This window comes from Accipiter gentilis, chromosome 23, assembly GCF_929443795.1.
Source record: "Accipiter gentilis chromosome 23, bAccGen1.1, whole genome shotgun sequence".
Classification (NCBI taxonomy): domain Eukaryota; kingdom Metazoa; phylum Chordata; class Aves; order Accipitriformes; family Accipitridae; genus Astur; species Astur gentilis.
Genome location: NC_064902.1, coordinates 6331754 through 6358018, shown reverse-complemented (window position 1 = coordinate 6358018; position 26265 = coordinate 6331754). Strand labels below are relative to the sequence as shown.

The following is a 26265-nucleotide window of genomic DNA, read 5'->3' as shown; positions in this document are numbered from 1 at the left end:
CCTGACTTCACTAATTATTGCCTTAAATCCTCCCAAAGCAAGAAACAGAACAGCCGTGGTCATTTATCTTGTCCTCAGCTCAATTTACAGATATTCACATTGATCTTGAAAGCCTCTATCACTCAAGTAAACCCACCGTTACAACAGCAACACTACACAAGTGAGGTTTATCAGAACAACTGCAGAATCAGAGCTACTGTTCTTATTCATAACAAGCTTCCCCTCTTTTCTATGCCTTGCTAAATTTATTGCTCTAACAACATCTTTGAGCAACAAGTTCTACCAGTTAGCTACAACCTGTATTAAAAAGCGTTTCCTTTAACTTGCTGTAGACCTGTTACCTTTTAATTATACTAGGTGCCCTCTGCTTTTGCTTTCAGAACAGGGGCTAACAGGACCAGGCAAACAGTCTCTTTCAGCACATTAATGGTGCTACGTTATTGTCCCTTTGATTTTCAGAACTCAATAATCTTAATCTGTTTCATCTACATTTTAAAACTGGAAGAAGAGTGATCTGGGGAATTAGTCTAATTTCAAGCCTTACTGAAACAGTGGAACAAACATTAAGAGAAAAGCCTAAAAGGATAATGGAATTGAACAATGAGCACCAATATAATGAGACAAACTTGATTGCTTTCTTTTATAAAATTACAAAATCAGTGATCAGAGGAAAGAGGTAGATGCCATATTCAGTTTTTCATGGAGCTTTGATACAGCACCTCAAACCCTTGTTCTCAAGAATAAATTACTGTTGTTTTCAGTAAGAGCGCTGTTACTTTAGCTGAAGGACCAGAAACAAAGAACACTGGGTCACTGTTTAGAGCAGCATCCTATTAATTAACCCTTTATAAATAATTAGCAGAGGTTATGAGCACACCATGGAAATGAGTGGTATGTGTTACAGATGGTTAGCAATCCCTCAGCAGACGAAGTTGCAGATGATAATAAGATATGGTTGTGGGTGACCTGCTGACCCCTCCGCTGTGAGACAGCAATGAATCATTCATTCTCCCGCTACAACAACCAAACCACAATACAAAAATTTGTCCAAAGGATAAGATCAGAGAGGGATGCAGTGAATGTGCTCCTGTGATGAGCTACCACTTCTCCATGACTTGACCAGTAAGAGAGGGAGGTGAGGAACCCACTGCCTGTGAGACCAGTGTTTCTAACATCCAAGTTACTTGGCACATTAGAAAGGCTGAAGTTGCAGAAAAAAAGAAAATCTTAATTTGAAATTTGCTTAAGTAGGTAATGTAGATGGAAAAGGGCCATCTAATGGGACACACTGTACTTTAATGCTTACAGCTATTAAGGAGTGAATGTAGCAAACCAATTAGGAGATTACAATAAGGAAAGACAGCAAAAAGCCCACTTCAGCTGCAGACTGAACGTGCAGAGGAAGCCTGTCTGGGAACAGAAAAATTCCTCTTTACCATGGTTGAGGTGTGGCTGCTGGTATATTCCAAATTCTGCACAACTCAATTTTACAAGCTTTTTTTTTTTTTTTTTTTTTTTTTTTGTGTCCTTCACCACAGCAGAAGCTCTGGATTTAGCAAAGCAGTAAAGGAAATCTTAAACAAGCCTCCATGCCTGTTCTGGTTTTGTCTGGGATATTATGGTTAATTTTCTTTCTAGTAGCTGGTAGTGTTATGTTTTGGGTTCAGTATGAGAAGAATGTTGATAACACACTGATGTTTTCAGTTGTTGCTAAGTAGCGCTTATACCAAGTCAAGGATTTTTCAGCTTCTCATGCCCAGCCAGCAAGAAGGCTGGAGGGGCACAAGAAGCTGGGAGGGGGGACAGCCAGGACAGCTGACCCAAACTGGCCAAAGGGGTATTCCATACCACATGACACCATGTCCAGTATATAAACTGGGGGGAGTTGGCCTGGGGGTGCAGATGGCTGCTCGAGAACTAACTGGGCATCGTTTGGTGAGTGGTGAGCAACTGCACTGTGCATCGCTTGTTTTGTATATTCCAATTCTTTTATTATTATTATTGTCATATTATTATTATTGTTGTTATAATGATTTTCTTGCTTTCTGTCCTATTAAACTGTCTTTATCACAACCCACAAGTTTTACTTTTTTTTTTTTATTCTCTCCCCCATCCCACTGGGTGGGGGGGAGTGAGCAAGCAGCTGCATGGTGCTTAGTTGCTGGCTGGGGTTAAGCCATGACAATGCCTAAAGAGCAGACGCCCTGCCACAGTTCACTGGGAAAAATACTCCGAGTCCATCAGATGCCCCACTTGAAAGGCCAGGCGCACCCCACACTGGTGGGACTCTTATGTCCTGGAGGCATCTGTTGAATTTACCAGAAAAATCCGCCAGATTGATGTTTTTCACTTCTCTAACATGTTGTCCTACACATTACTGTCATCAGTTTGGCAATGCTCCTGTTTAGTTTCCCTGTGCTCCCTGGTTTGACTGCTCTGCTAAGTGAGGTCCAGCATGGTGTATTTTACCACTCGGACTCCCTTCCACCAGCCTCCTCAGAAACAGCATCTCGGCAGCAGTTAGCACAGCCCACCCTGCCAACGCTGATCAGTGCTCTCGGCCGCTCTAGCTGAATGGCTGGGTTGTTTCCTACAACCGTGAAAAAAGCCAGTTTAACAAATCATGTATTATTTTAGCTCTGGCACGTGAAATCCGCACAAGACCTATAAAATAAGTTGGAGACGTGCTGTTCTCCTGATGACTTCAACAAAGTCATCTGTAAGACTCCCTCCTCCAGCTCAGCTTGGCTGGAAGTCAGGAGCGGGTGTCCTACATACTGCACGCAGCTCGTCCTCTACCACTCCTGCACCACCAGCAACCCTCCTTCCTCAGTTCAGAGCGTGAGAGCCCACTTTAGTTCTCTGAGACAAAACCACCATCATAGGTCCAAGTCCTGGTCCCCATTCAGATGGGGCCATCGAGTACTGGCACTGGGCTGTGTCCAGTTGAGTTTTGAGTACCCACAAGGATAGAGTCTCCACTACTTATCTGAGCAACCTGTTCCAGTGTTCGACCACCTGGCACCCAACCCTGGGCAACCGGAGTGCTCAAGCACAGTTACACCATCTCCCCTGGTGACAGGCGAGCACCAGAGCAGGCAGGAACATCTCTCCACAGCTTCAGCACCGGGGAGGAGTGCCCTCTGCTTGCCTGGCCCAAGTCCACGGTGACATCCAGTTCTCTGTTGCAATCCAGGGCCAAAAGGTTGGGCTTGAAGCTATTTGCATAACATTTTATTCCTGAACGAAAGGAGGCTGAGAAGTCGTCTCTTTGGAGCAGGAACACTGAAATACGATGGGGCATCACCCAAAACACTGGGTCTGTATGCAGGGCACACCAGAAATGGAAGTACATGGGCAGACGGTTACGCTGGCTGTTGATTCAAAACCATGCGTTTAATGGGGTAAAGGAGCAAAAGAAAAAAGGAAGAAAGAGGCACCAAGCCAAGAGATCACCTGAGGGAAAGTCTCTAGACAGAAGAACAGATAGGCTTTGGTACTCACAAGGGCTTTAACTGCTCCTCCAGCTGCTGGAAGGGCAATATAGCAGGGTGCAAGCAGTTCAACATGTCTCTAGGGTATGCTGAAACCAAACTCTTTTTGGAGGTGCACAGGGATAGGATGAGAAGCAGCAGACATAACATGGCAAATTCTAAAAAAAAAAAATCACATAAGGTTGGTCAACACTGGAACAGGGACCCAGAGTGTAGGAGCTTCACCGTTGGAGATCTTCAAAACCCAACAGACAAGGCCCTGACCTACACATCTAACCATCCCTGCTTTGTACAGGAGGTTAGACCAGAATCCTGCTATATTGCCCGGGATTTGAAGAACAGCTTTCCAAGCACTGTTCTAGCAAGAATTTCATGCAACTGTGAGCAAAGATGTTGTATCAGCAAAACTGGCCTTGGTGTGCGATCTCGGAAGCGAGGAGTACATCACTAGCTCCATCGTTAGTTCCTCCTCCAAATGAGGCAACCCACAAGCATCAAAGCATTAGCTAAGCAGCTAGACCAGAGCAGCAGCAGTGCAAAGGAGGTTCAGGTCCAGACTGCCAGAAGGCTTTGCCTGCGGAGCTGCTCCATGACACTGAGTTGCTCTCGTCCCAATCATCAGTCACAGCAGAAAGCAGAAGGCACGAAGGAAGGACTGCAGGGACAAACTCCCAGCTCGCAAGCTGTTTCAAGCAGTGCAGCAAAATTTGGTTTGTTCTGGTTTCTGCCGTGTTCCTCTTTTCCATGAGATGCAGGAGAAGCTGTTAACCTGCCACCAATCAACTGAGCAACCATGTGTAAAGAACAGATTCACACACCAGGTCCTGAACCCCCCCAAGAAGCACAGCGAAGTGCTTCGCAAGAGGGAGTTGGGTTCAGGCTATAAAAGCCTTCCAGGTGCACAACAAAGACAACACACTGGGGACTCAGGACACTTTACAAAGTGTCTATATCCTAACAGAGAGAAGGTCCTCTAGGTGTGGTTCCTGCCAGTGAAATTCATTTTCTTAGGAGCCTGCAAACGATGTTTTTTCTTGCTAGAAAGTCACCGATGTCCCTGGAGGTTAATTCTTACACTATCTGCCCTCACTAGGAAGAGAGGAAAGAAATAAAGAGAAAATAAAGCAGAATGTGAGATTACCATTTCTTTTGCACCCCAAGTAGGAGTGGAGACCAGCGATCCATGCGGCGAAAGAGCTCATGTCTCTCTCACAGGTGTGCTCCCCCCCTTCCCTCCCAATGTAAATTGCAGCTGCCGTGTGATGAGAGCTGGCACTTTTGCATTTCAACTCGGCCGTATGGATTAGGTAAATTAGCCGGCAGCTTTCTGCAATACCACAGCCAATCAGTCTCAGCTCCCCACCTCATCAGCTACAGCCATCAGGAGGGAGTCTCATCTGGGAGAAGGCCTGCAGGTTTCGGATAGATGGAAGAGTTCAAAAGCAAGCACCTTGCAGTCATTACCTCTTCCCAAGGAAAGGGTATGGCTGAAATCCTGCCACGAAAGATTCATCAGACATTTAAGATGTTCTCTGGCTGGCTGGGACAGGCCTACCCCAGTAGGATGCTTGTTCCACACCTGGGAAGGAGAACGTGGCTCGGCCAGAGTTTAACAGGGTGCCTGGTTATTTGCCCAATTTTTCCAGCAAACCTTGTGGCAGGAGCTGTAAGACTGCTCTGTCAGCAAGGCAGGATGGACCAGGAGGCCATGCACTCATTGGGGACTGCATAACTGCCCCCACAGGCTGTACAGGAGAACTCAGTAGAAAGGTGACTTCCTCTGGTGACCAGAAGGCCAAGGACCCTACAAACAGAGTTCACTGCCTCTTATCCCCCTTATTCCTTGTTTTCCACTCATCCCTGTACAAAAACATCCAACAGTAAAGGAGCTGTTCAGAGTAGATGACAAACCTCCCCGATGCATTTATGTACTGATCTTAAAGGTCTTTGAGTCTTACAGATCTTAGCAGCTTTGATTCCTGAAAAGGTTTCCTTAATGGAAAGACAGTGCCATTGCAACCAGGAGCTCATGGAACGATGAGTAGGCACACATGTACGTGCCTTGCAGCCTCAAGGCCTTCTTCACCTTCTCACCATCATGCCAGGCATGTCACCCCAACCACGTGCGCTCACCTTCCAGATACCACGGCCAAATCACTACCCAGGGTTTACTCGCCCCATCTGTAAAATGAGGACAATGACAGCAACCTTCCTAAGAACAACTCATTTCCTGGGCAGCCTGCTCCAGCTCACCCTGCTTTGAGCAGGGGTTCAACTGGATGATCTCCAGAAGTTCCTGTCAACCTCAATGACTTGGTGATTGACTTGTATTGCTGCTCTGGATTGTGGCACCCCAACCACATGTCACCTGAGATTCACCGGCACAATGTCACGTGCCTGTCCTGCCTGTAGTGCCTGCTGGGAGCTGAGCGCACAGGACATGACCGACTCTTCTAGCCTTGACAGTACAGAGCCACCAAAAATACAGTGTCACTCTGATCCAAGCTGCAATGAACTTACCTGCTAAACCCTGCGTGCGCTGCCATCATTTTCAGCCCAAGACTGAAGCAGTAGACTCTATCTAATTTGCCTTCATCGAGGATGAATTTTAGATAAAATTCAAACTGATTAATGAAGAGGCGGTTAAGCACTTCCAATCAGGGTAGTGAGAAAGGTGCTAGAACAGTAAAATTGAATCCCAGACTGTCTGGCTCTTTACATTTTTTAAACGTGGATAAGCCAGGAGGATGGCTTGAAGCTGCTTCCCCACATCCTCGTTACTGTGGATGGATGAGACCAGCTGACGGTCCACAGCACACTGGGGCTCCACCATAAACGAGCCTTCTTCATGGGAAGCACGCTTCCTTATGGGACGCCAAACGCTAAAAAACACATATCATCAGTAATGCAGAGTGAGTTTCCTTTCAGATTATTTCCATTTATATTCCCCATTCTCAAAATTTCATATTCCTACCAGCCACCTGCCAGGACTGTAAATAGCAACAGCACTGCATGACAGGGAATCGATAGCCATGACTAGGTTTTATCTTGGTTGCTGCCCTGAAACACTTCGCAGCAGCCATATTTTGCAAACCTTGGTAAAAGTGGGCTTTACCAGAAAAGGAAAGCTGCCTGGCGGGATGTGGCAGGTGGCAGGCGAGCTAAGGTCACCAGCTGGTCTCAGCAAACACATTTGGGTAAGGCAGCACTGTTGTCCCTACAACAAGCTCTGCTGCTCTAGAGACTTCAGGGCCTGCTAGAAACATTCACAATACATACTATGCCATCGGACGCACTGCAGGCATAATTTTCTGCACAATAAAGAGCAAGAAGCCCAAGGCTGAGCTGGTGACCAAGCACATGCAAGTAGCAAGGTGTCCATCTCCATGCTATGGTATCATCGTGCACCAGGTCCCTCCCTTGGACACACACTGCCCACCTCTCAGGAGCTGTGACAGCCCAGTGTTCTGCCCTTTTGGGATCATGAGAAGGATGGGAATCAACAAGGGTCCCTAGAAGACCTGGCCTCCTGCCCACCCATGCTGGGGAGCAGAGAAGGCATGTTTCCTCCCAGCAGTTGTTCTGCTCTTCCAGCAGAACAGGACACGACAGCATTCGACCTGTCTGGGGTGACTCCAGCTCTCTGTGGAGGTTGGGGAGCCTCTGAATTAACTCTAGAGAAGATCCACTTCTCTGTTTGTCCTCTGGGACATTCAACATCTGCACTTGCGTAGGAGAGCAGCCACAGCCTTTCCACTCATTGCTCTGACACCACTTGCTCACCCTACAGTACCAAAGACAGACCACGTGCCTGGAATTGAGCCAAAATCTTCCCATCACCTTTGGCTGCACCCTGTATTCAAGCTCAGGAAGAATTAACAACCCAGAACTCCAATAGGTTCTCCCTTGCCAAATCTTCTGCAAACAGCCAGAGCTCCAGACACTCCTAAGATTTATGGTATGATAGCTTAACATAGCCATCTTGGGGGGAAAAAAGAAGAAAGAGAGAGAGGAAAAAGATATTTATGGAAGGAGCGAGGAGGAAAAACTTTCAGTAAAGAAGGACATCTACTGTATAATGGCAAAGATGACAGTTGCCGCCAATAATCAGAGGATGGAGAAATAACATTATCAATGAACATGATGTATGCAAACTATACTACAGCGGCAAGCCAGTGAACTTCTGTTCATACCCTGTTCCCTCAACTCCTATTAAAACTCTAACAGCAGCGAACTGAAGTCCTTCTCAAAATTATGTCCCTGCCTCTCTGCCCCAGACAAGCTCTTAAAGATACAAACAGCACAATTTTGGTATGCTATACAGTATTTCTAATCCTCATGTCCTTGGTGACCATGCACACGTAAAGGAGGTGATGGTCGGTCTTTATTCTGGAGGACCCAGAGGAATTTCAAAGCCTAAAAAAAAATTTTCCCCTGGATGGATCTCCAAGAAGCCCTCACACCATATAACCATCCTCTTTGTGAGGAGATTCTCAGACTAAGACATTTCTATGTTATCTCTAAATCCAGGCAAGTAGTCCTAATTCCCCATCTGAGTCCTGGGAGAAGCCACAGAATCAAACATCTGCACCCATAGATAAAAAGCAGCAGAAGACTTCTACTAGACATTTTAGCAGAACCTCAATCCATTGGGCTTCGTGAAGCATCTTCTCAAGTGTATAAACCAAAGAAATTTAGAGCCCTAAGGGAAACAGCAAAGCCAGCATACCACAGTGTGATCGGTCTGAAGACAGACCTGGTGGTGAAACAAAGATAAACACACTGGACAGCTTCCAGCTCAGATTCAACTGTATTTACCAGTTTGTAAGCACACCTATATGACACCACACACGGTAAGAACAGACACCAGGAGGCTGTGTGTGACAGATCACTGAGGGATGGCAAATGATGGGCTGGGATCATCTTCATGCACCTGAATTTCTCCACAAAATGACACAGTTGTCAAATGTGTCCTAGAGCAAGCAAGGGGCAGCAAGAAGAGCTGAGACTCATCTTCCTCAGCACAGGGCCCATTTCACTGGAGCAAACTCAATTTCATCCTTCAACATTTTCAAATCATAGCTGTGACTCCTGCACCTAGAAGATGTCCAGATTTTGAGTGTCCCTCAATCTGGTCAAGTCAGTGAAGATTTTTGAAATCGGGTCCCAGGTTTGCACTTGGCAAAGAGGCAGAACTAAAGCAGAAATGATGCACCTTAAGTAACGACCAGGCAGAACTGACATGGATCTTGCCTAACATCCCCTGACTGCTCTGGTGCTGGATCAAGAAGCCTCTGTCCTCTTTGTTAAGAGATATAATAAAGCAAAATTGCTGTCCTAAATATTACTAAAGCACTGGCTGGCATGTTTAATAAACCTTTCCATTTGGGTAAATTAGCACTCATCTGGACAAGTGCTGAAGTGCTGTTACTCGAAGAAAAAAAATTCAATGCTTGGAGTCTAATTTAAATAATTATCAGCATATTTCTGCTCTGACTGTTTTGCTGAAATTACCAGGAGACTTGATGCAGTCTGAGTGTAAGTGCCTTTTGTCTGCATGTAATTTATTGACCCCATTTCAGTCGAGTTTTTGGCCCACTCATCGCCATGCTGGAGCACTTCACACCATAACCAAAAATGACTTTACAGCCAGACACAGTAAAATCAATAACAACTGATCTACTTTTATAAATCTTGAAAGGGATCTTGATAAGTTACCTCCTCGCATTCTCCACGTGAGCTAAATCTCAGATCTGTAATCATCTTCTGCTGTTCCCTCAGGTGGCTGTCTGGGGACCACGGGCATCCATGGGGAATACCAACACACTGGCCGGGGATGATGGTCACCCCATCCCTGCAAGTCAAACCAGGCTTCAGGCGCGGACAAAGACTCCCTCGCAACAAACCTGCACAGTATCGGGACGTATGCTGAAATATTTTAATATATCCTCCAAAAACCAGAGTGCGGATACCAGGTCTTCAGCACCAAGTGCTTCACCCTACAGACCTACTGCCATCCCACCACTGCGCTCCGTAAGGGACGCAGCCTGCGGCACCAAGCAGCTACAAGCCTGGGTCCCAGGAACAGAACAGCCCTGGGGATTCAGCACTGACCTACAGCCATGCTCATAGCAGAAGGCCTTGGTACCCAGCACACCGGCTGCAATATTTCATTTCTAGCAAGGAAAACATAGAGCAAACTCTTGAATTTTTTTTTCTCGTTTTTTTTTGTTGAAAAACAGCACCGATAGTTTTGCCTTTTCTTCTGCCCTACCTCCAAAACTTTCAGCAGAAGGCGTCACGAGATGTCCTGCTTACTCGAAACGCCCCATTCCCTGGGAGCAGCTCCGACCAAGCCGCCAGCACCGCTGGTCCAGAGCGCAGAGCCGTTCCGCATGGAGTGCTGCGCAGCCCACGCCACAGCCCTTGGGGCTGGATGCTGCTGCGAGGGAGAGGGCAAGGTCTGCCCTGAAGAGATAAAGGTGACGCTCTTGCCTCGCTCCCCGCTTCCCAGGCTGCGTATGCATTCAGCTAGCGATCCTGCCATCTGCACCTTATGGCTGCCGTGACGAGGCAAGCTTCCCTCCAGGGCACGTTCTGCAATCCTTGCATCCACTAGCTCATCAATCCTTGGCTCTCATCAAAAGACAAACTTATAAACAGGCCCAGACGCTTCTCTCAGGTTTAATGGAGGCAGCTAAGGAGCTGTGATCATTCGATGTTTTCCAATGATAGTGGTGATGCCTGAGGCCAGCAATAATATTACCATGAAATAAATCTGCAGTGATATAATTAGCAGGGATGCTATTATGGCTCAGGTTTTAGGGATGCTCAGCAGAGAGGGAGCAAAGCAGCTACTCAGAATGGGACCTTGCAGAGGTTCTGGGTTTGAGTAGGGGCTGCAGGTGGGAGAGAGAAAAACACTAACATCAAGGCAGTGAAGACTACCTCCATTAGTCTGTATGCAAAACAAACTTGGTTCTTTAGAGGCCAGAGATCATGGTTAAACATGGCTCTGCACAAGTCTAAGGGTTAAATCCAACCGACTTTATTCTCGCCACTCTAGGTACTGAATGACTTTCAAACATTTATGCAACATTCAAAAAAGCCAAGTTCTGACCAAACCCACAAGCTGGTTTAGAAGCAGGAGGTTTGCTGCGTCCAAACATCCCTCCCCAGTCACAGATCGCTCTCCTGTTTGCACCTCCATACCACACTCGCTCTGCGCAGTGCAGGGGGCTGCAGTGTTCAGATGGTGCTTGCAAGGCAACTGCTTCTCCCAGCATCTGGTCTGTGATGTGCTTTGTGGTTGTCTAAACTAGGATGGTAGATGGAGCAGGTAGATGCAAAACAATACAACTCTGAAGTCCAAGTCTGGTGGGAGAAGGAGACTGCGGTTTTCTCTGGCATGGTGCATCAAACGAACAGCTGAGACAACAGAGAACAACTTTTTCACTGATACATATCAAAGGCAGGCAAATATCACTAGGTGAAACTAGAAGGAAAAGATGGAAGGGGAATATCACTAGGTAAAACTAGAAGGAAAAGATGGAAGGGGCTGGGTTAGAAAAAGGGATGCTACTGGTATCTGCAAGGAATTGCTAAGAAAAAAAGAGTTGGCACCTACCCAGTGTTTTCTTTTGCTTAAAGACTTAGCACTAAAAGTAAGAGCGTAGACAAAGGATATAACTAGAGCAAAACGTTTAGGGAGCGATGCTCGTTGGGGAGAGGAAGGGAAAGAAGAAAGTCAACCTGTGCCAGGATTGATCCTCAGTTTTGACATGAAACCCTTAGGGCAGTTGTTTTCAAGTCACACTTGGGGAATGGGGTGTTCCCCAGGACTCCCAGCTGGGATAGATGCCCCATACGGAACACACAGACTTGTGAGCTGGAGCTTCTGTGCCAACATCCACGTGGCATGTCTTTGCTTGGTTATAAAAGGTAATGTGCTAGGGGAGAGTTTGCACCAAAATCACGAAATCATCCTTTAACTCAGCTGGGCAGGAGATGCCCTGGAGGAAAACCCTGAAGCAGGCAGTCTGCCCTCAGCTAAGGCTCAAAGACTCTTCATAATTTTTAAGTGTGTCTCCAAATCTGCAGTCAAATCCCACACCTTCCCTCTTTTTTGCTACAATAAACTTTATCTTAGAATGTAATCTAGTAATAAAAATGGTTTTAAAGTGATCTGACAAGCACTAGAAACCCCATTTCTTTTAGAGTGACAACTCTATTTACAGCAGCACATACATACACTCTGTTTTATATTCCACACACATTCCAGGCCCTCAAGATTTGGGATATATCCTTTCCATCCACTTCCAAGAATCAATTTCAGCCATGAAAAGAAGTTCCTCAGCAGGCAGAAGTAGGAAGAAAGATTGCTTCTAACGTTGGGGTCTCTGTGCATCTGCCAGTGTAGGGACCTGGACGGATGAGCAGCCTCCCTCTCCGTTTCACGGCCCTCTTGTACTTGAGCAACCCTCCCAACTCCAGAGGCCACCGTTCAGCAAGTTCCATATGCCCGTCCTGAACAGGCCAGAGTGCTGCTTTGGTTTAGGGGAGGTGCAAAACAGCTGGGCAACATCATGCAGGGAGATGATTTAAGGATGTATTAAACTCTTACTCTTTCAGAAGGGCACATTTCACTTTTTCTGCAAAAAAATTTCACATTCAAAGCCTGAACAGGCCAGGGAACAATAGTGCCAAACCCAAGCAGAGCAGAGGGAAGGAGCTTTGAGCTCCAGGGAAATGTTATTGTAGTAACCATGCATGAAGGACACCTTGGAGCTAAAAGTCCCAGAACTTTATTAGGAAGCACAGCTCTTGTTCCTGGGTGTATCAAAGACAAAATATGATCTTTTCAGGCCTCAGTTTCCCCATGCATAAAGCTGGAGCAGTCAAATACATCTATTCTAAAGGAATTCATCACTTGCTGGAATGTGCTTGGGAAGTCAAACTACCACCACCTTGAAGTTTGCTTATCTGCTTCCACGTTCATCCAAGAGCACGGTTGCTTACCTCCTCTTCCCCATCATGGTTTCCCAGTGTTGCAAAGCTCAACATCTTCTCCTGTAATCTTATCTGACTTCCTCAGTTACAGGCACACCAGCAGAGACATCTTCGTTTGTGCAAGTGGAGAGCGAGGCATAGCTAAGATTAGCAACAGGAGCGCCACAGACTGGCATTTTCTCCCTATATAATTAGCTGATATAAAAGCTGTGCCATCTACTGGCATGCAACATGAAACACTGCTCCCAGCACAACTCCAATAAAAGTTGTTGCTACAGCAGCTTTTTGTGTAGAGCTGAGGTGGGATTTCAACTCACGCCTCTTACAAGTAGGAGCACAGAAATGACAAACACGGGACAGCCAAAGATGATCGTTCATTTTACAGTGCCAAAGCCAGGCGATCGGCCACAGACAGGCAGCGCTGCTGGCACTTGCGGGATGCCTGCGCTAGCATCCCAGTCTGGAAGGCTGGTTCAGTCCCAGCCCTTATAATCCCCCACTTGCTATGGAATTACCAGCTTTGCTTAGAGGATGGGTTTTGGGTTTTTTTGTTTTTTTTGGTTTTTTTATTTATTTTCATGCCTGAAGAAGAAAAGCCCCACCATTTAAAATTCATTCCCATTATTATTCTTAAAGTTTTGGGAAGACATTTTGGCAGGCAGAAATACTGACCTACAGCCAGCAGCCCTGCACAGAAAACTGGAGTTGCCACTTCCATCAAACCTGTAAGGGTACTTCCAGCAGCCTTTACTGCTACGCTCCTTGGCCATTTTCAGGGACATAGCATATCTGAAACAGCAGAAGAGGGACAGAAAGCAAGGACAAAAAGCAGAAACACCAGCCCAGAAAACAGGTGACTCTGGCAGGCACAGGCAAGCAGACACACAGCGCCCAGGCTGGGTTACAGATGAGCTCCCATGCCCTCGCAGGCGCTGCTGCAGCCCGTCTCCGTGCCCGTGGAGCCGGCCCTGCTGCCAGCTCCCCCAGCTAACCCAGTTCCAGCCCTGCACATCCCAGTTCAGCCAGCGGCTCCACAAGCACCACCAGGCAGGCGCACGGTTAAACGTTTTTGCTCGCATCTGTTTCATCTTGCTTTCAGTTCAGATCATGCCCGTGAACACTAACAGATTTCTCATCACAAGGCTGTATTAAGCTGCTTTTTAATTGCATTTTGAGGGACCTAAAGGCCAGCAAGCAGAAGGGCACTTTATTTTTTCCAAGGAACATTATTTTTATTGTAGAGGCAGGAAAGGTTTTCCATAATCCCCAGCAAGCAGACAGCTTCCATGCAGCATGCTGGCTGCAGGGACAGCCAGTCCAGAAGATGGGGATGATTTGAGCACTATCTGCTGGAATACCACGGGCTCCCAACAACTCCTCTTTAAAGAGCAGATCACAGGCTTTGGCACTAAACTTGCATTAAATTGATACAATCTCTTTAATGTTATCTCTGGCTCTTTATCACAATTGCATGTGCAATTTACATTCTTGTCGCCTTTTTTTATTACGGTTTTTTTATTAAGATTTGCTAGATTCTTATCACAGATATTTTACACATTGTTGTAGTGTCACTCAAACATTTAATGGGCATCAGCTGCTCTGGGAATATATAATAGCTCCTTGCTATGGGGTAGGGCTGGATGCTGATGGGTTTCAGGCTCACCCCCTTAAAGCTTCAGCAGATGCAAAGTAAAGCTATGTGGAACAGAAAGCAGAGTCCCTGGTAGACAGCATACTACAAGACAGGGAGCATGCCTGCGTGCCAGCTCGTGCATAACAGCAAAGCACCACTTGCCCAGAGCCAAGCTAAATGCTTATTACGCAAACCATCTTCATGACTGTGTCCTGCTCTTCACCTGCAGCTATCCCTGCTATTCAAGTCATAGGACTCTCGTGCAGAGACCTACCAAGATAAACTGTGCCAAAGCTGATCTGGGTTTTGTGGGCTGCAGAAACGAGACTTGCCAAATCCACTTTCTTTAGGAAAAGAAGGCGGGATTGAAGAGAGCTTTTGAGACAAAAAAGCTTCATGCAAGTCCATTAACCTCCAGGACCAAGCTTCCACCCCCTCAATCATTAGGATCTTTAACTTCACTACTTGTCCATAAACAGAGCTATACAAATAATTGATTTTTAGTTCAACTAAGGGATGAAACCCTTAAAAAAAAATAATCCTCATTCTACCTGAATTGAATTCAAAATGATTCAGTTTTTCTTCCCAGGTCAATTATTCCCATTCAATATAAGAGCCTTCCATCTCAGATGATGCATTTCAAACATTCAAGGGGAAAAACATGAAATGAGAATAAATTGGTGAGAGTCTTTTCTGCCCAAGATCTTGGGCTTCAGAGAGCTCTTCAAGGATGTACAGCAGCACAGAGGGCAGGGGTCGAACTCCCAGGGACTGAGAGCAGATCCATAAATGCAGAGGTACGCACTCATTGCAAAACTACAGGCAACTCCAGGGAAATAAAGATCCTCCTCTTGCCCTCTCCCACCACACACATATTACAAAGCTGCAGAACAGGGCGCAGAAGTAACTGTAGCTACCAAACTGCCATGGAAATGCATTTTCTCATGCCAGAACTAACCAAGGAAATTCAAATAAATCTCTTTTTCAGTGACATGGTTTCTTTTATTTTGCTAGCATTGCAAACATTTCTTCCCAACCATGTTTAAAGGTTGTTTTAAAAAGAATTAAATGGCAATTCTCTTCCCTAGCACCAATTCCCTCGGAGATCCCTTCCTCTATTGCATCACTCACCATTTTTATATCTATATCTATCTATATAGATAGACCAGTAAGTCTTACTCATCATCTTATACCCCTTCAACTGTCCCCAAATGCATCCCCTGAGTGCACAGAATAAGGCAGCCCCACCAGGCCTCAGGAGCTCAAGAGGTTAAGGAACAAGCTGAGAGATCCAAGCTTTAAGACAGCCAAGAACTACCACTGCTGCAAATCCCTTGCCAACACTAATGGCTTTAGATACCTCCACCTCTGCTAAGAGTGCTGCTCCTGCACTGGAGAAACCAGGAAAAACTGAAAAACAACATGCAAACTGCTGTCAAATATGCAACACAGTTTTAGGAAGGGAAGTAAAACACCCTTTAAGGACTATCTCATCCTTCTCTTCACTTGGTCTCAGAGGTCTCCGAGTTCCTCACACCATAGGGCGCAGAGCACAGAAAGACAAGGCACGCATAGCAATTAAACCCTCAAAGAAAGGTTAGTTCCCATTACAGGGAGTTCATAGTCTTCCTCCCTGTGCGTGCAAACCAGCCCGGCAGTGCTCGGAGAGCAGGCGCGAGGGCAAGCTTTGCTCAGGCTAAAAGCCCAGCTAAAACTCCCAGCGCTGCTGTGTGACCCGAGACCGCGAACCTCAGCCCTGGATGCAACGCGGGGGCTGGCAGCGCGCTGCTGCTCCCCTCAGCGTGCCTGCCTCAGGGAGGAGCGCAGCACATAGCGCCTGCCAAAGAGAAGATGCTTTGGGGCTGGGAGGAATCCATAAGCCTAAATTAAATCCCCGGGCAAAAGCATCAGGTACAGAGCTAAGTGGTACAGACCTGGAGCGCGAGAACCAGCGTAAGTTCACCTCCTGGCTGACAGCTAGCTGCCAGGATAGGGGACCAGAGCGATATTTCAGTTTTCGGGAAGGGGAAAGTCAGGAAACTTTATTTGGACAGGAAAAGGAAGAAAACTCCACTGTGGGTTGGAGAGCTATACTAAGAGACATAAGCTTGTTGGCAGAACTGGTTTTGCCTCCTCTTTTGCTCCAGGCCCTGAGAGGGCATCCCCCAAAACCCCAAGGAGGTCACTTCTCTGAACTGCACCGTCCAAACTTAACGCAAATACCCAGAAACAATAGCCTTAATCTGCCAAGGGCAAGAGAGGACAAAGGTTTCTTCATTTGTTCTTTGTCAACAGCCAGACAAGCCCACGGTGCCTGGAGGCTGACAGCACATATACAGGGCCACAGACCTGCGATGGAGACTTACGGAATATTTTAACAGGTCAGGAGCATTGCTTTTCACTCCTCCATCCATGACTCCAGATGCAGTTGCGATACCGAGTCCATACCTTGCAGGGATGCCCCCAAACAGGATCGTCCCAGGAGCCCTCCAACCTCCAGCATGCGGCAGTGCCGGGGGAGGCAGCAGCAGGAGCCCCCGTGCCCTCGCAAACCTCCGCAGCCGCAGAGCGCACCAAGCAGCTTGCAAAATTGTAAAGCCCATCGGGCTGGGCTGCTGCCAAGCGATCATGGGAGAAGAAAGGGAAACGTTCAACATAATCTGCATGAAAGTGCAGGAAGCCCTAAATCGTGTTAGTGCTATTAAGAAAGCTGGTTACGTTGCTCGGCAAACTGGCCCAATACAGTTTTTGTAGACTTGTTACAAACATCTGATTGTCCCTGATTAGATTAGACAATAAACCCCCATCCTGGTGCGCGAGTTGTTCGGCTCCCCTCTGCAATCTGTAAATTAGAATTCCAGACCTGGGAGATTGGATTCAAATTGGATTACTGGAGTAGGTCCAGCACAAGAACAATCGTGAGGCAGGAGAAGACACACATACACACGAATGAATAAATAAATAAATAAATACATACATGGGGACAGTCAGCCAGGATTTGATTAGGAGAGTTTAAAAATAGAATTAAAAACAAAAGCCACCAACCAGCAACTAGCAAAGAAGCGGGACGAGGGATGGATTTGTCACTATGAATTAACAAAGCACAGAGATCATACCTTTAAGTGTTTTGTAATTCAGTGTGCGTGACATTGATGTTGGTTGTGGTCCTTCCTCCACAAATGCAAGAGCTCCTGTCTGTGGCCATGCGGCTGGAACGGGGTGGGTGTGCACAGAGCAGCGAAGCCCCATATCGCACCAAAATCACAGACTGCATCTGAGCTCACCTGAAGTACCCCTTTTTCCTCCTCCATTTTGCTGCCTAGGTGAGACTGGTAACACGTTCCTTAGCTTGCACACTGGTCTGGGACCCAGCAGGCCAGTGTGACTACTGGCAGCCTTCTGGCATGCCCAGAAGTCCCACACCAGGTAAAATCCAGGGCCGTATTACACTGCAGCAGGAAAACCCACCAGGGCCAAGCGTGCAGCACCGCATGCTGCAGCCCAACCCAAACCACCCCGATGCACTGCAGCTCAGGAGGGTCCCTCTCCTGTCCTGGGACCTCTCTAGTGAAACGCACCAACAACTTGGCCAACGAGCACCTGGAAGAACTTGCTTCAGACAGCTCAGCAAGATGGCAACAGGACCTCACACTGCCAGCAGCAGAGGAGAAATCCAGTACGACCCCAAGGCTGCTCCCCTTCGCTGCCTGCCCTGAAGACCACATGCCACCAAGACCAGGGGACAGCAACACCCCCAACAGTGAAGGAGGGAAGAGAAAGCCGCCGTGCCAGCACTGCCTTTTTCCTACCAGCCCACGCTGTGACAGAGGTCAGCGCCTCCGCTGCCGAGAGAGGAGGGAGTGGGGAGATGCTCTGAACTGGGCTGAGAGATGCTTTGCTGCATGCCAATTTTTGCAGCTCTTCAGACAAGTGAAACCTTTTATTGTCCCTATCAGGGAGCAGAAGAGCTGATAAAGACTCCATTCACCACATACCTGCAAGGGAAATCTCAGGGCTATCAGAATTGTTAAAGGGATAAACCTGTCCAATTAAATCCCCTCTGCACTCTTGATATATGCTTGTGCCAGACATAAATGGAGCTTGGAACTAGTCCCAGCTGAACAGTAATGCGCTGAGCATTCAACCGGGACTAAAAGCACAACCGGCTGGAGCTCTTACCTCCTGCAATGCCCCTGCTGACCAGCTCTCGCCCCCGAGAAGCCAGCCTGGTAAGTGCTTCGTAGTAATGCACCAAACTCCCACCTCATCCTCCACCAGAGGATCCTAAAGCATGGCCAAGTACTAACTGCACATTCACATCAGAAGGAATATGTAAGGAAAAAAATGCCAGTAAGTGGCAGAACCCAAAACCAAGGGCAGTGGCTGGAAATCAGAGACAAAACTGAGAAATTTGGTTAAGGCAGTACAAAAACCCAAGCATTACTCACCTCCAGGTCAACCATCTTTGCCATGCACCAAATCTTAGCTCTTCCAGCCACCTTCCCTTAGGATCCAAGGTAAAAGAAGATGGGAACACTGCAGACTCCTACAGCCATGTTCACCCAGGCTTTGTAGCCACAGGAAACCCAGCCAGACGTCCCTGCAGTATGCTTTCAAAACACAGAAAATCCCCAGAGTCTTGTCCTTTGTATTCATTTTTCTGCCAAAAGAAAATGTCTAATGCCAAGTGTAGGTCTTCCTACTCGTTACATGAAAATCTGAAAGTCTTCAGTGAAATATACTGTGAGCTCCTACACCTTAGCTAAGGGAACAGGAGCCTTGAACCCCCCTATCAAACCCCTCCTTTTCCCTCAATACTCATTCCACCTGGAGATAAACACATAGCAACAAAAATATGCAGTTAAATTCCGCAACAGAACAAACAAACCCCACAAACTTTTCTCTTAACTACTGGTAAGCGTTGTTAGTTCTCCCATCACCAGAGCCATACAAGGTGCACCGAACCTACTACATGTATATACTTCTATGTGAATACACGCACACATATATAATACACATTATAAATTCTCCGAGACATGAAATGCCATTTTGCTGCACTTCCAGTCAACGCGTCATATTTGATACTGCACACAGCTGAGGTCCACTGGAAATATAACAAACTTCACCTTAAGTCAAAAGATTTTGCCAATGATATACATTATGCAAAACTAAAACAGCTCTTTGGAAAAAATACCAGCCCAACCATGTCACCAGCATCCCATGGGGGCAACGCCAGAGCCCGCAGACATTCACACCATGTTTTATGGATCAGAAGGCCTCTTTTGAGAGATGAGGGAAGACCACCAGCACAGACAGCAATCTTTAGGCCGGTCACAGTGTATAAATAGCTCACTTCAGGTCATAACCCACTCAGTAAACTGTGGGATGTGTCGCTCTCAGGAGGCAAAGCAAATTGTCTGTGGTTAAATATGTGAAGGATGAAGCAGTCAGCATCCAAAAGCAGCTTTCGCAAGAACTGTATAAAAAGTAGAAACAAGCCTAAAACATACCCTAGGATCTAAAATTTCCATCTCTCAGCCTCCTCCTCCATCAAATCACAACTCCCTTCTCCTCCAGTCTGCAGAGCTTCGGGAAAGGATAGACTCAGAGGCATCACTTGCGCACTTCACCTAGTATTATAAAAGAATCAGATCTGGGGTGTCCATAGACCTGAAGGAGAGGGGAACTACCCTCCTAGATCCCGCACCACAAGAAATGACCTCCTCTTGTTGCCCCGCCACCTTTTCATTGTGAGATGCTTTTGCGGCAATAGAAGAATTTCCTGAGGCACTGGGCTTGCGCAGCAGAAATGATGCCGCAACCCCTTGAGCCGATTGCACCGACGCTTTCTGAAGTCTTTCATCACCTCAGCAGCCCCCTCGCCACCCTCTCGCTTTGATCTGCACCGTTTGGCATTGCCAGCGCAGGTGAGGAAGCGGAGCTGGGCTTCCAAGATCTCAGGCAGAGCTGGGGCATCCAGGGACACGGCACGGCAGAAAGGAGCAGCCCAGGTCTGCAGGCAGAGCACAAAGCAGGAATGGCAAACAGCACAGGGAAGGGAAGAAAAGATGCCCTTGTGGTCTGGGCACATGGAGAAGGCAAGGGGCTGGATTTGATGGCAAGGGAAGCTCCTTCCAGTGCCTTTTATCTTTGCTGCTTCCTTTCCTTTCTATGGAGAACTGGCTTATCATCACCAACCTCACCAAATACAGCCAGTGAGGCTTTAGAGGAAGAGAATTCACTACGGGTGAATTGGGGAATCCTAGAAAGGCTATACAGAGAGAAGAAAAGAAAAGGGAAGAGAGAAAAATGCCCCTTAGGTTTGGGAAAGCAGAGCCGGCAGCCACCCTGTGCCCACCCCCAGGTGATGGCTTTGCCCTGGCTCACTCAGTGCTCCACCAGCAGTAAACTCCAACAGCTGGTCTCCTAAACAAGCTCACCAAAGAAGCCCTAGCATGTACACGTCTCTCTGGGCACATACGAGGGCAAGGAGGGGTCTGAACATACCGAGAGATTGAAGAAGAGATAGGAAATGTAAGTTAAAACAGAAAAGTGGCAAAGAATCTATTTGGCAAACAACCTACCTGTTGAATTCTAGCCTCAGATGATGTCAAGCCACAAGCCAGTCAGCTGCGATTTCCAGCACAAGGAAAACACAGTGGGGATTTGTAGTCATTTGGCAACCTGCCACCTCGTTCCTCTTCACATGTGAAGGAAGAGGTCTTTCTTAAACCTAACAAGGGCAAGCTCATGAGCATGGACAAGAAGAGCCCCTTAAACTTCTACCCAGTCAGGAACATACCTACTGTTTCCTTACACCTCACCTGTAGCAAGATCCCTGGAACTTAGCCACAATACAATATCCTGGGTAAATTTAATGTCCTCTCCTTCAGGAGTCACTCCACCTTAGCAATATCTTTTACTTCCATTTCAAAGGAGAGTAGCTGTACTTTTGGTATTGAAGACCATCTCTTCTACCTCCCCTCCTGCTAAAGCTTGGGAATAAAGGGCAGCTGGAACTACAGAGCCCAAAGGAGACTGTAAGTACAGGCTTGAAGCAATGAAATCATCACGGAGAAAGGACACCAGAGGATGCTGGGGAAAAGGGCAATTAGTGCTGATGCAAATCCACGTCAAAGAGGCTGCTGTGTGTGACACAGGGTAAAAGTCCCCCAGGAGCCAGCTGTAGATGTTCTTCTCTACTGCCAGCTGGAACAGGTGGGGATTGCAAAAAGATCTTCCTAGGAATTTTTCTGTCCCATGATGAGACTGTCATCAGATATGATGGTCTGGAACAAAAAGGGAGGGACAGCATCCAAATAACCAGCCCCTCGTAGATGACTGTTATTTTAGGAAGCAATTACCCTCTCTGCCACACACCCCTGGCTCCCGCATTCCTCCGAAATGCACGTGGGAAATCAGAGTGTCCTGCTAGTGCCAGACCTGTGCCACAGCACAGCACCATGGCTGTTGGGGCCAGACAGCTGAGTTTGGTTTCCTTGTGCTTGACTTCTGCTTTTTAGAAATGCAACACGCAAGGTAAGAAACCATGTATTATTAATAAATGCTCTACACATACTTTACCTTTAATAAAGACACATTAATATTTTCACTTAGAAACAGAGGAAAACAGGCTCTTTGATGACTGGACTGAATCACCACCTCATCAGCATGGCACTCTTGAACTGTGCACCTATCGTGTGTGCCCAAAGCCTAGCTAGCACCTTCCCACAAAGCCCCACCAAAACACAGGCAATATCCCTTCTTTCTCCTGCCGCAAAGGAGACAGGGATTCATCTTTTCAGTAGAGTGAGCACACGAGTGACGTGGCAATTCGTACATCAAGGAGAGGCTCCATTTCTCCCTCCTCACCTGCCCTCGCTGATACATGGAGTCCCACCTGACTCAGATGCTGAAAAATATATTTCAAGAAGTCATCATCACTCTCGTGAGTCATGATAGAAGGGGAGGAAATGACTCCAGGAGAGATGATTCAACTAAGGGGAGAGTTGAGACAGAAGAAAACACGGGCTGGAGAGTGGAAGAAGCTGTGGGAGCCCCACTGCTTCAAAGGAGCTTATCACAATGTGGAAGAAAGTCAGAAGGTCCACTTTCTCCTCCTCCCATCAACTTCTCCATTTCCAGATTTTGTTGTCAGTACCACCAATCCAAGACATCAAGAATTTACATGCAAGCAAGATGTAAGAGACTGCTCCACCCGGCAACTGCGCTCTGAAGGAGTCCCCTTGAAAGGACTAATTCAGGCCAATGGATCATTGTTTCCACTTCAGTAAAACAGCACCAGGAGCTCATTATCTAACCAGCACTGCCAGAATCACTCCTCTGTGTCAGGTCCAGCATCAAGCGAGCCCTTAATAGCGTACCAACAAGTCCTGCCCAAAAAAAACCCAACAAAAAGGAACTCAAATTGGAAGATGAACGACTTTATTTGTACCACAGGCACAGTCCCACCCTCGACCTAGCACCAGAAGATGCACAAACTCTTTGTAAGTCTGTGTGAGTCAGAGCAAAGGTTAAGAAAAACCACAGCAACCGATCAGCTGAAATTCAAGTGACACAGTGGAAACCACCTAGCACAGTCTTGCTGTGTAACTCAGTGTTATTACCCTGACCATCCCACAGGAGCCACACATTGTCCAGGTGTGTATCAAGTTCACAACTAACTTCTCTCACCCATGTCTTTCTCCAGCATCTATAGGTGGTGCACATCTCTGGAACATTTAATAGATGACAGATGCTCAAGCATGTACACAAACTATATGAACACAGGGATGCAAGCACACGTTAAGAAAAGAACTGGTCTCCCCGGTCTTCACTTCCACAAACTCCAACACAATGCTGACAATGCCCACCTACTTAGTTCCACTTCAGCTCCTTCCATTCAAGCTAAAATACTTGGTCTGAGTCCCTGGTAGGACTAATCTTTACCTCCCCAAGTCAAGAACTGAATATACAACAATCTTCTTCACCCAAATCCCTACAGTTATCATCTTTGTCAATCACTGTGGACAACCCCACACCATCCTGACACTCAGGCCAGCCTTTGACCACCCTTGACTCAGATCCTATCAGGTCTTGAGACTCCCTTGGCCTACATGGGTGTCTTGTGATTCCTTCTGTGTACCTTCTCTGAGCTGCTACTTCTTACCCAGCTGTGGAGATAGGTCACTTCCAAACCCTCACTGCTTTAGTTACACTCAGTTATTGCAACACCCCTTCCCTCACCATGGCACTTCTTCCTGTGCTCCCATTCCTGCCTATCAGGTTGAAGGGTGACCAAGTCTTTTTGGCTACACTCCCTATGCAGACACAACAGCTACGCTGCCTGCTCAGAGCCTTCCCCTTGTCTATCGCCCCACAGAAGCCCTTCCAGTTAATCAAGCTACAAGCCATATCCAGTTGGCCATACTGCCAGATGTCCATTGCACAACTTCACGCTGCTTGCTACAATCAGGTATCTGAAAGGACACTATAGCTCCTGGGAGTGAAGCTCTTACATGGCTCCCATACCCCTCTGCAGCAAAGAGGATATCTCCATCTCTCCAGAAAGGCAATTACTTGTCTCTTCCCCAGTAGCAGAGAACGCTGTAGCAGAGTACGGCCCTGCCGCCGCTTCGTTACAGCCACCACCAGGTTTTACCGAGCCAGCACCATGAGCAGGTCACATTACTCCACTACAGATAAAAGGAATTCATTTTAAAAGGAGTGTTACAAAATAGGACGATAGATTGGAAATGTATGCAGGCACCCACGAGGGCAACTCGCACACGCAGTCAATCACAGGATTCAAGTACAAGGCACCGGCACAAACATTTCAGTGCATCCTCTTAAACCGGAGAAACCCCACTTGTCTGAAACACTTCCATGAGCTATTGCAGGAACAACACAGTACCTTTGCTTCCTCTCACCACACCCCCAGTTAAATGACTGGGTCAGATTTGCTGCCAGGCCTTTGCTGTCACTTGTATTCTTGTGGCAGCACCTTCAGGTGTTCACATGATGGTGGGAGAAGATAAAAAGCAAGGAGATACTTATCACATCACATTATCACATGATACTTCCTCGCCTCACACCCCAGACGTACTTCATATTAATCTATGCAACTGCAGGAGGCAGGATGCAGCGCCCAGAAAAGACCACACAACCATAGAAATTACTTTGAAGCTGAAATTGTAATGCTACACCAGCATCAACCCTCTTCTTTAAACGGAACATATCCGTCAAAGGATCGGCACGCAGGCCTATCGCCTTACCTTTAAAGCACGGACTTTCTTGGCCAAGAGGCTCTCAATGTCCCCTGCGACTTTCTCCACCAATTTCCTGGGCACGTTCTCCTTGACTTCAAACAGGTTTCTATTCTCATTGTAGATCTAAGAAGGGAAACAAGAGAAAGACAGACAGTCAATATTAGAGAGAAGTACAGCAGTCTTCCCACAGAAAAGCTGATCCCCTAACACAGAAGAATTTTAGCAACATGGATTAGGTAACAATATAAGCTTTGGAAATGAGGGGAACAAGGAAAGAAAGGCTTTGCAACCAGAAAAAAATAATAATGCATTCAACCTGCTGCCCACACACCACTGGCTTTATAGCTGCCTTCCTTCATGCCTGCAGGCTGTGAGCATCCCTCCTTTCGCTCAAAAGCAGAGCTGCCCACCTCCCCGCCTCTGTTGAGCCAAACCAGCAGCACAGGCAGAGCCACCATGCTGCCTTCTGTGCTCTCCCTCACCCAAACGCACCCCTAAATCCCACTGAGTGCTCACACACCCCCTCCGCAAGGCCACTTGCTGAATTTTGCAAGCGTAAGCCCAAATCCCTGCCTGCCCCCAGCCCCCTGTGCGCTGCCCGCAGGGTTCGTTAGGTGCGGAGCCTGGCAGCACGGGTGCAGGCAGGGCAGCCCCGGGCAGAGGCAGCAGTGGGTACCAGCAATGGGTGCAAGGGGATCACATAAAGTAGGATAAAACTTCATCTCTAAGCAAGCCATAATAACGTGGCACCCTCAGGAAATCAGGATTTCTGCAACCAGTCCAGAACTCGGCCAGGATGCAGTGGGGCTGGTGGGGAGAGGCACCAATCTGTACTGGGATTATCCTGATGGCCAGATGCAATTACCTGGATTTGAATGTTTGCACCCAAAGTGTGGAGGTGTGACCTGTGGTCCTGCCCTCCTAAGCCACATCACACAACTGCAGAGGGCAACGCCAGCCCCAAGGGAAGTGCTGTTGGCGTCAGCACTACCCCAACAAGAAGGAGCGGGGGAGGAATCCTCATGCCTTATCTTTTCTTAAGAAAGATACATGAAGAAAATCACACAGCAAGCAGGACTCTGCTTCTTTCTGAATCCTTGGGCTACTTGCAAATACCTGCAATTCCAGGCATGAAGACATCTGGCAGCAGAAAACCCTCCAAGGAGAGCTGGACCTCCCCAAGGAGGTAGCTGACTCTATGCTTAACTGTAATTTCCATGCTAAGCATGTCTGGCACCTACCCGAGCTTGCATGATCCTTGGGAGCTGAATCATTGCTTCCCACGGGACAAAAAACCCTCTTTGCTGGAGCTGGAGCTTCATTAGAAGTGAAATACTCTGCCTGTAACCGCTGGTTTGTTGCAGACCTGACCATTACGACAGAGGAAAAGATCAGGTGGTGCAGAAACCAATTCCCACGAAACATCTGCCTGCCTCTGCCCTGACCTGCCCTGGGTCTTGGGGCAGCACCCAAACACAAACAGTAAACAACCAGCTTCCACAAGACAAACACGTACCTCAGAAACCCCCACATTTCGCTCGTGCTGGAAGCACGAAGGCAGGACTAAGGAGACTTGGCTAAAGACACCAACCAGGCTGATACCAGCACAACTGTTTCTCTTGGTGGAGCTAGTGAAAATAAAGGTTCGGGCAGGCAGGTGCCCAGGATCTGGCCAGCAGCACATCACACAGCTCAAGAACAGGATGAGACCCTCCTGATATGTTGGGAAACTACTCCACTTTTTTTCTTTTCCAGATGTTAATGAGCTGGAGCAGGAAGCAACTCTACTTGCTGAAAGGCAGCTGGCAACAAATTCAAGAGCCTGAGCAGAACACCCCCCCCCCCGCCCCCCCACCCCCCA

At 47.4% G+C, this 26265-nt stretch overlaps 1 protein-coding gene across 3 annotated transcripts in view; it reads right to left on the bottom strand.

Annotated features, from left to right (window-relative positions):
- CACNA2D2 (calcium voltage-gated channel auxiliary subunit alpha2delta 2) overlaps positions 1 to 26265 on the bottom strand; it is a 225239-nt gene that overhangs the window by 113759 nt on the left and 85215 nt on the right. For all 3 annotated transcript variants that reach the window (XR_007509319.1, XM_049826895.1, XM_049826896.1), the window contains exon 3: positions 24411 to 24527. Coding sequence is in view for 2 of the 3 variants with exons in the window: in XM_049826895.1 (XP_049682852.1) it covers positions 24411 to 24527 (117 nt within the window). In the remaining variant the exon portion in view is untranslated. The remainder of the gene's footprint in view (positions 1 to 24410; positions 24528 to 26265) is intronic.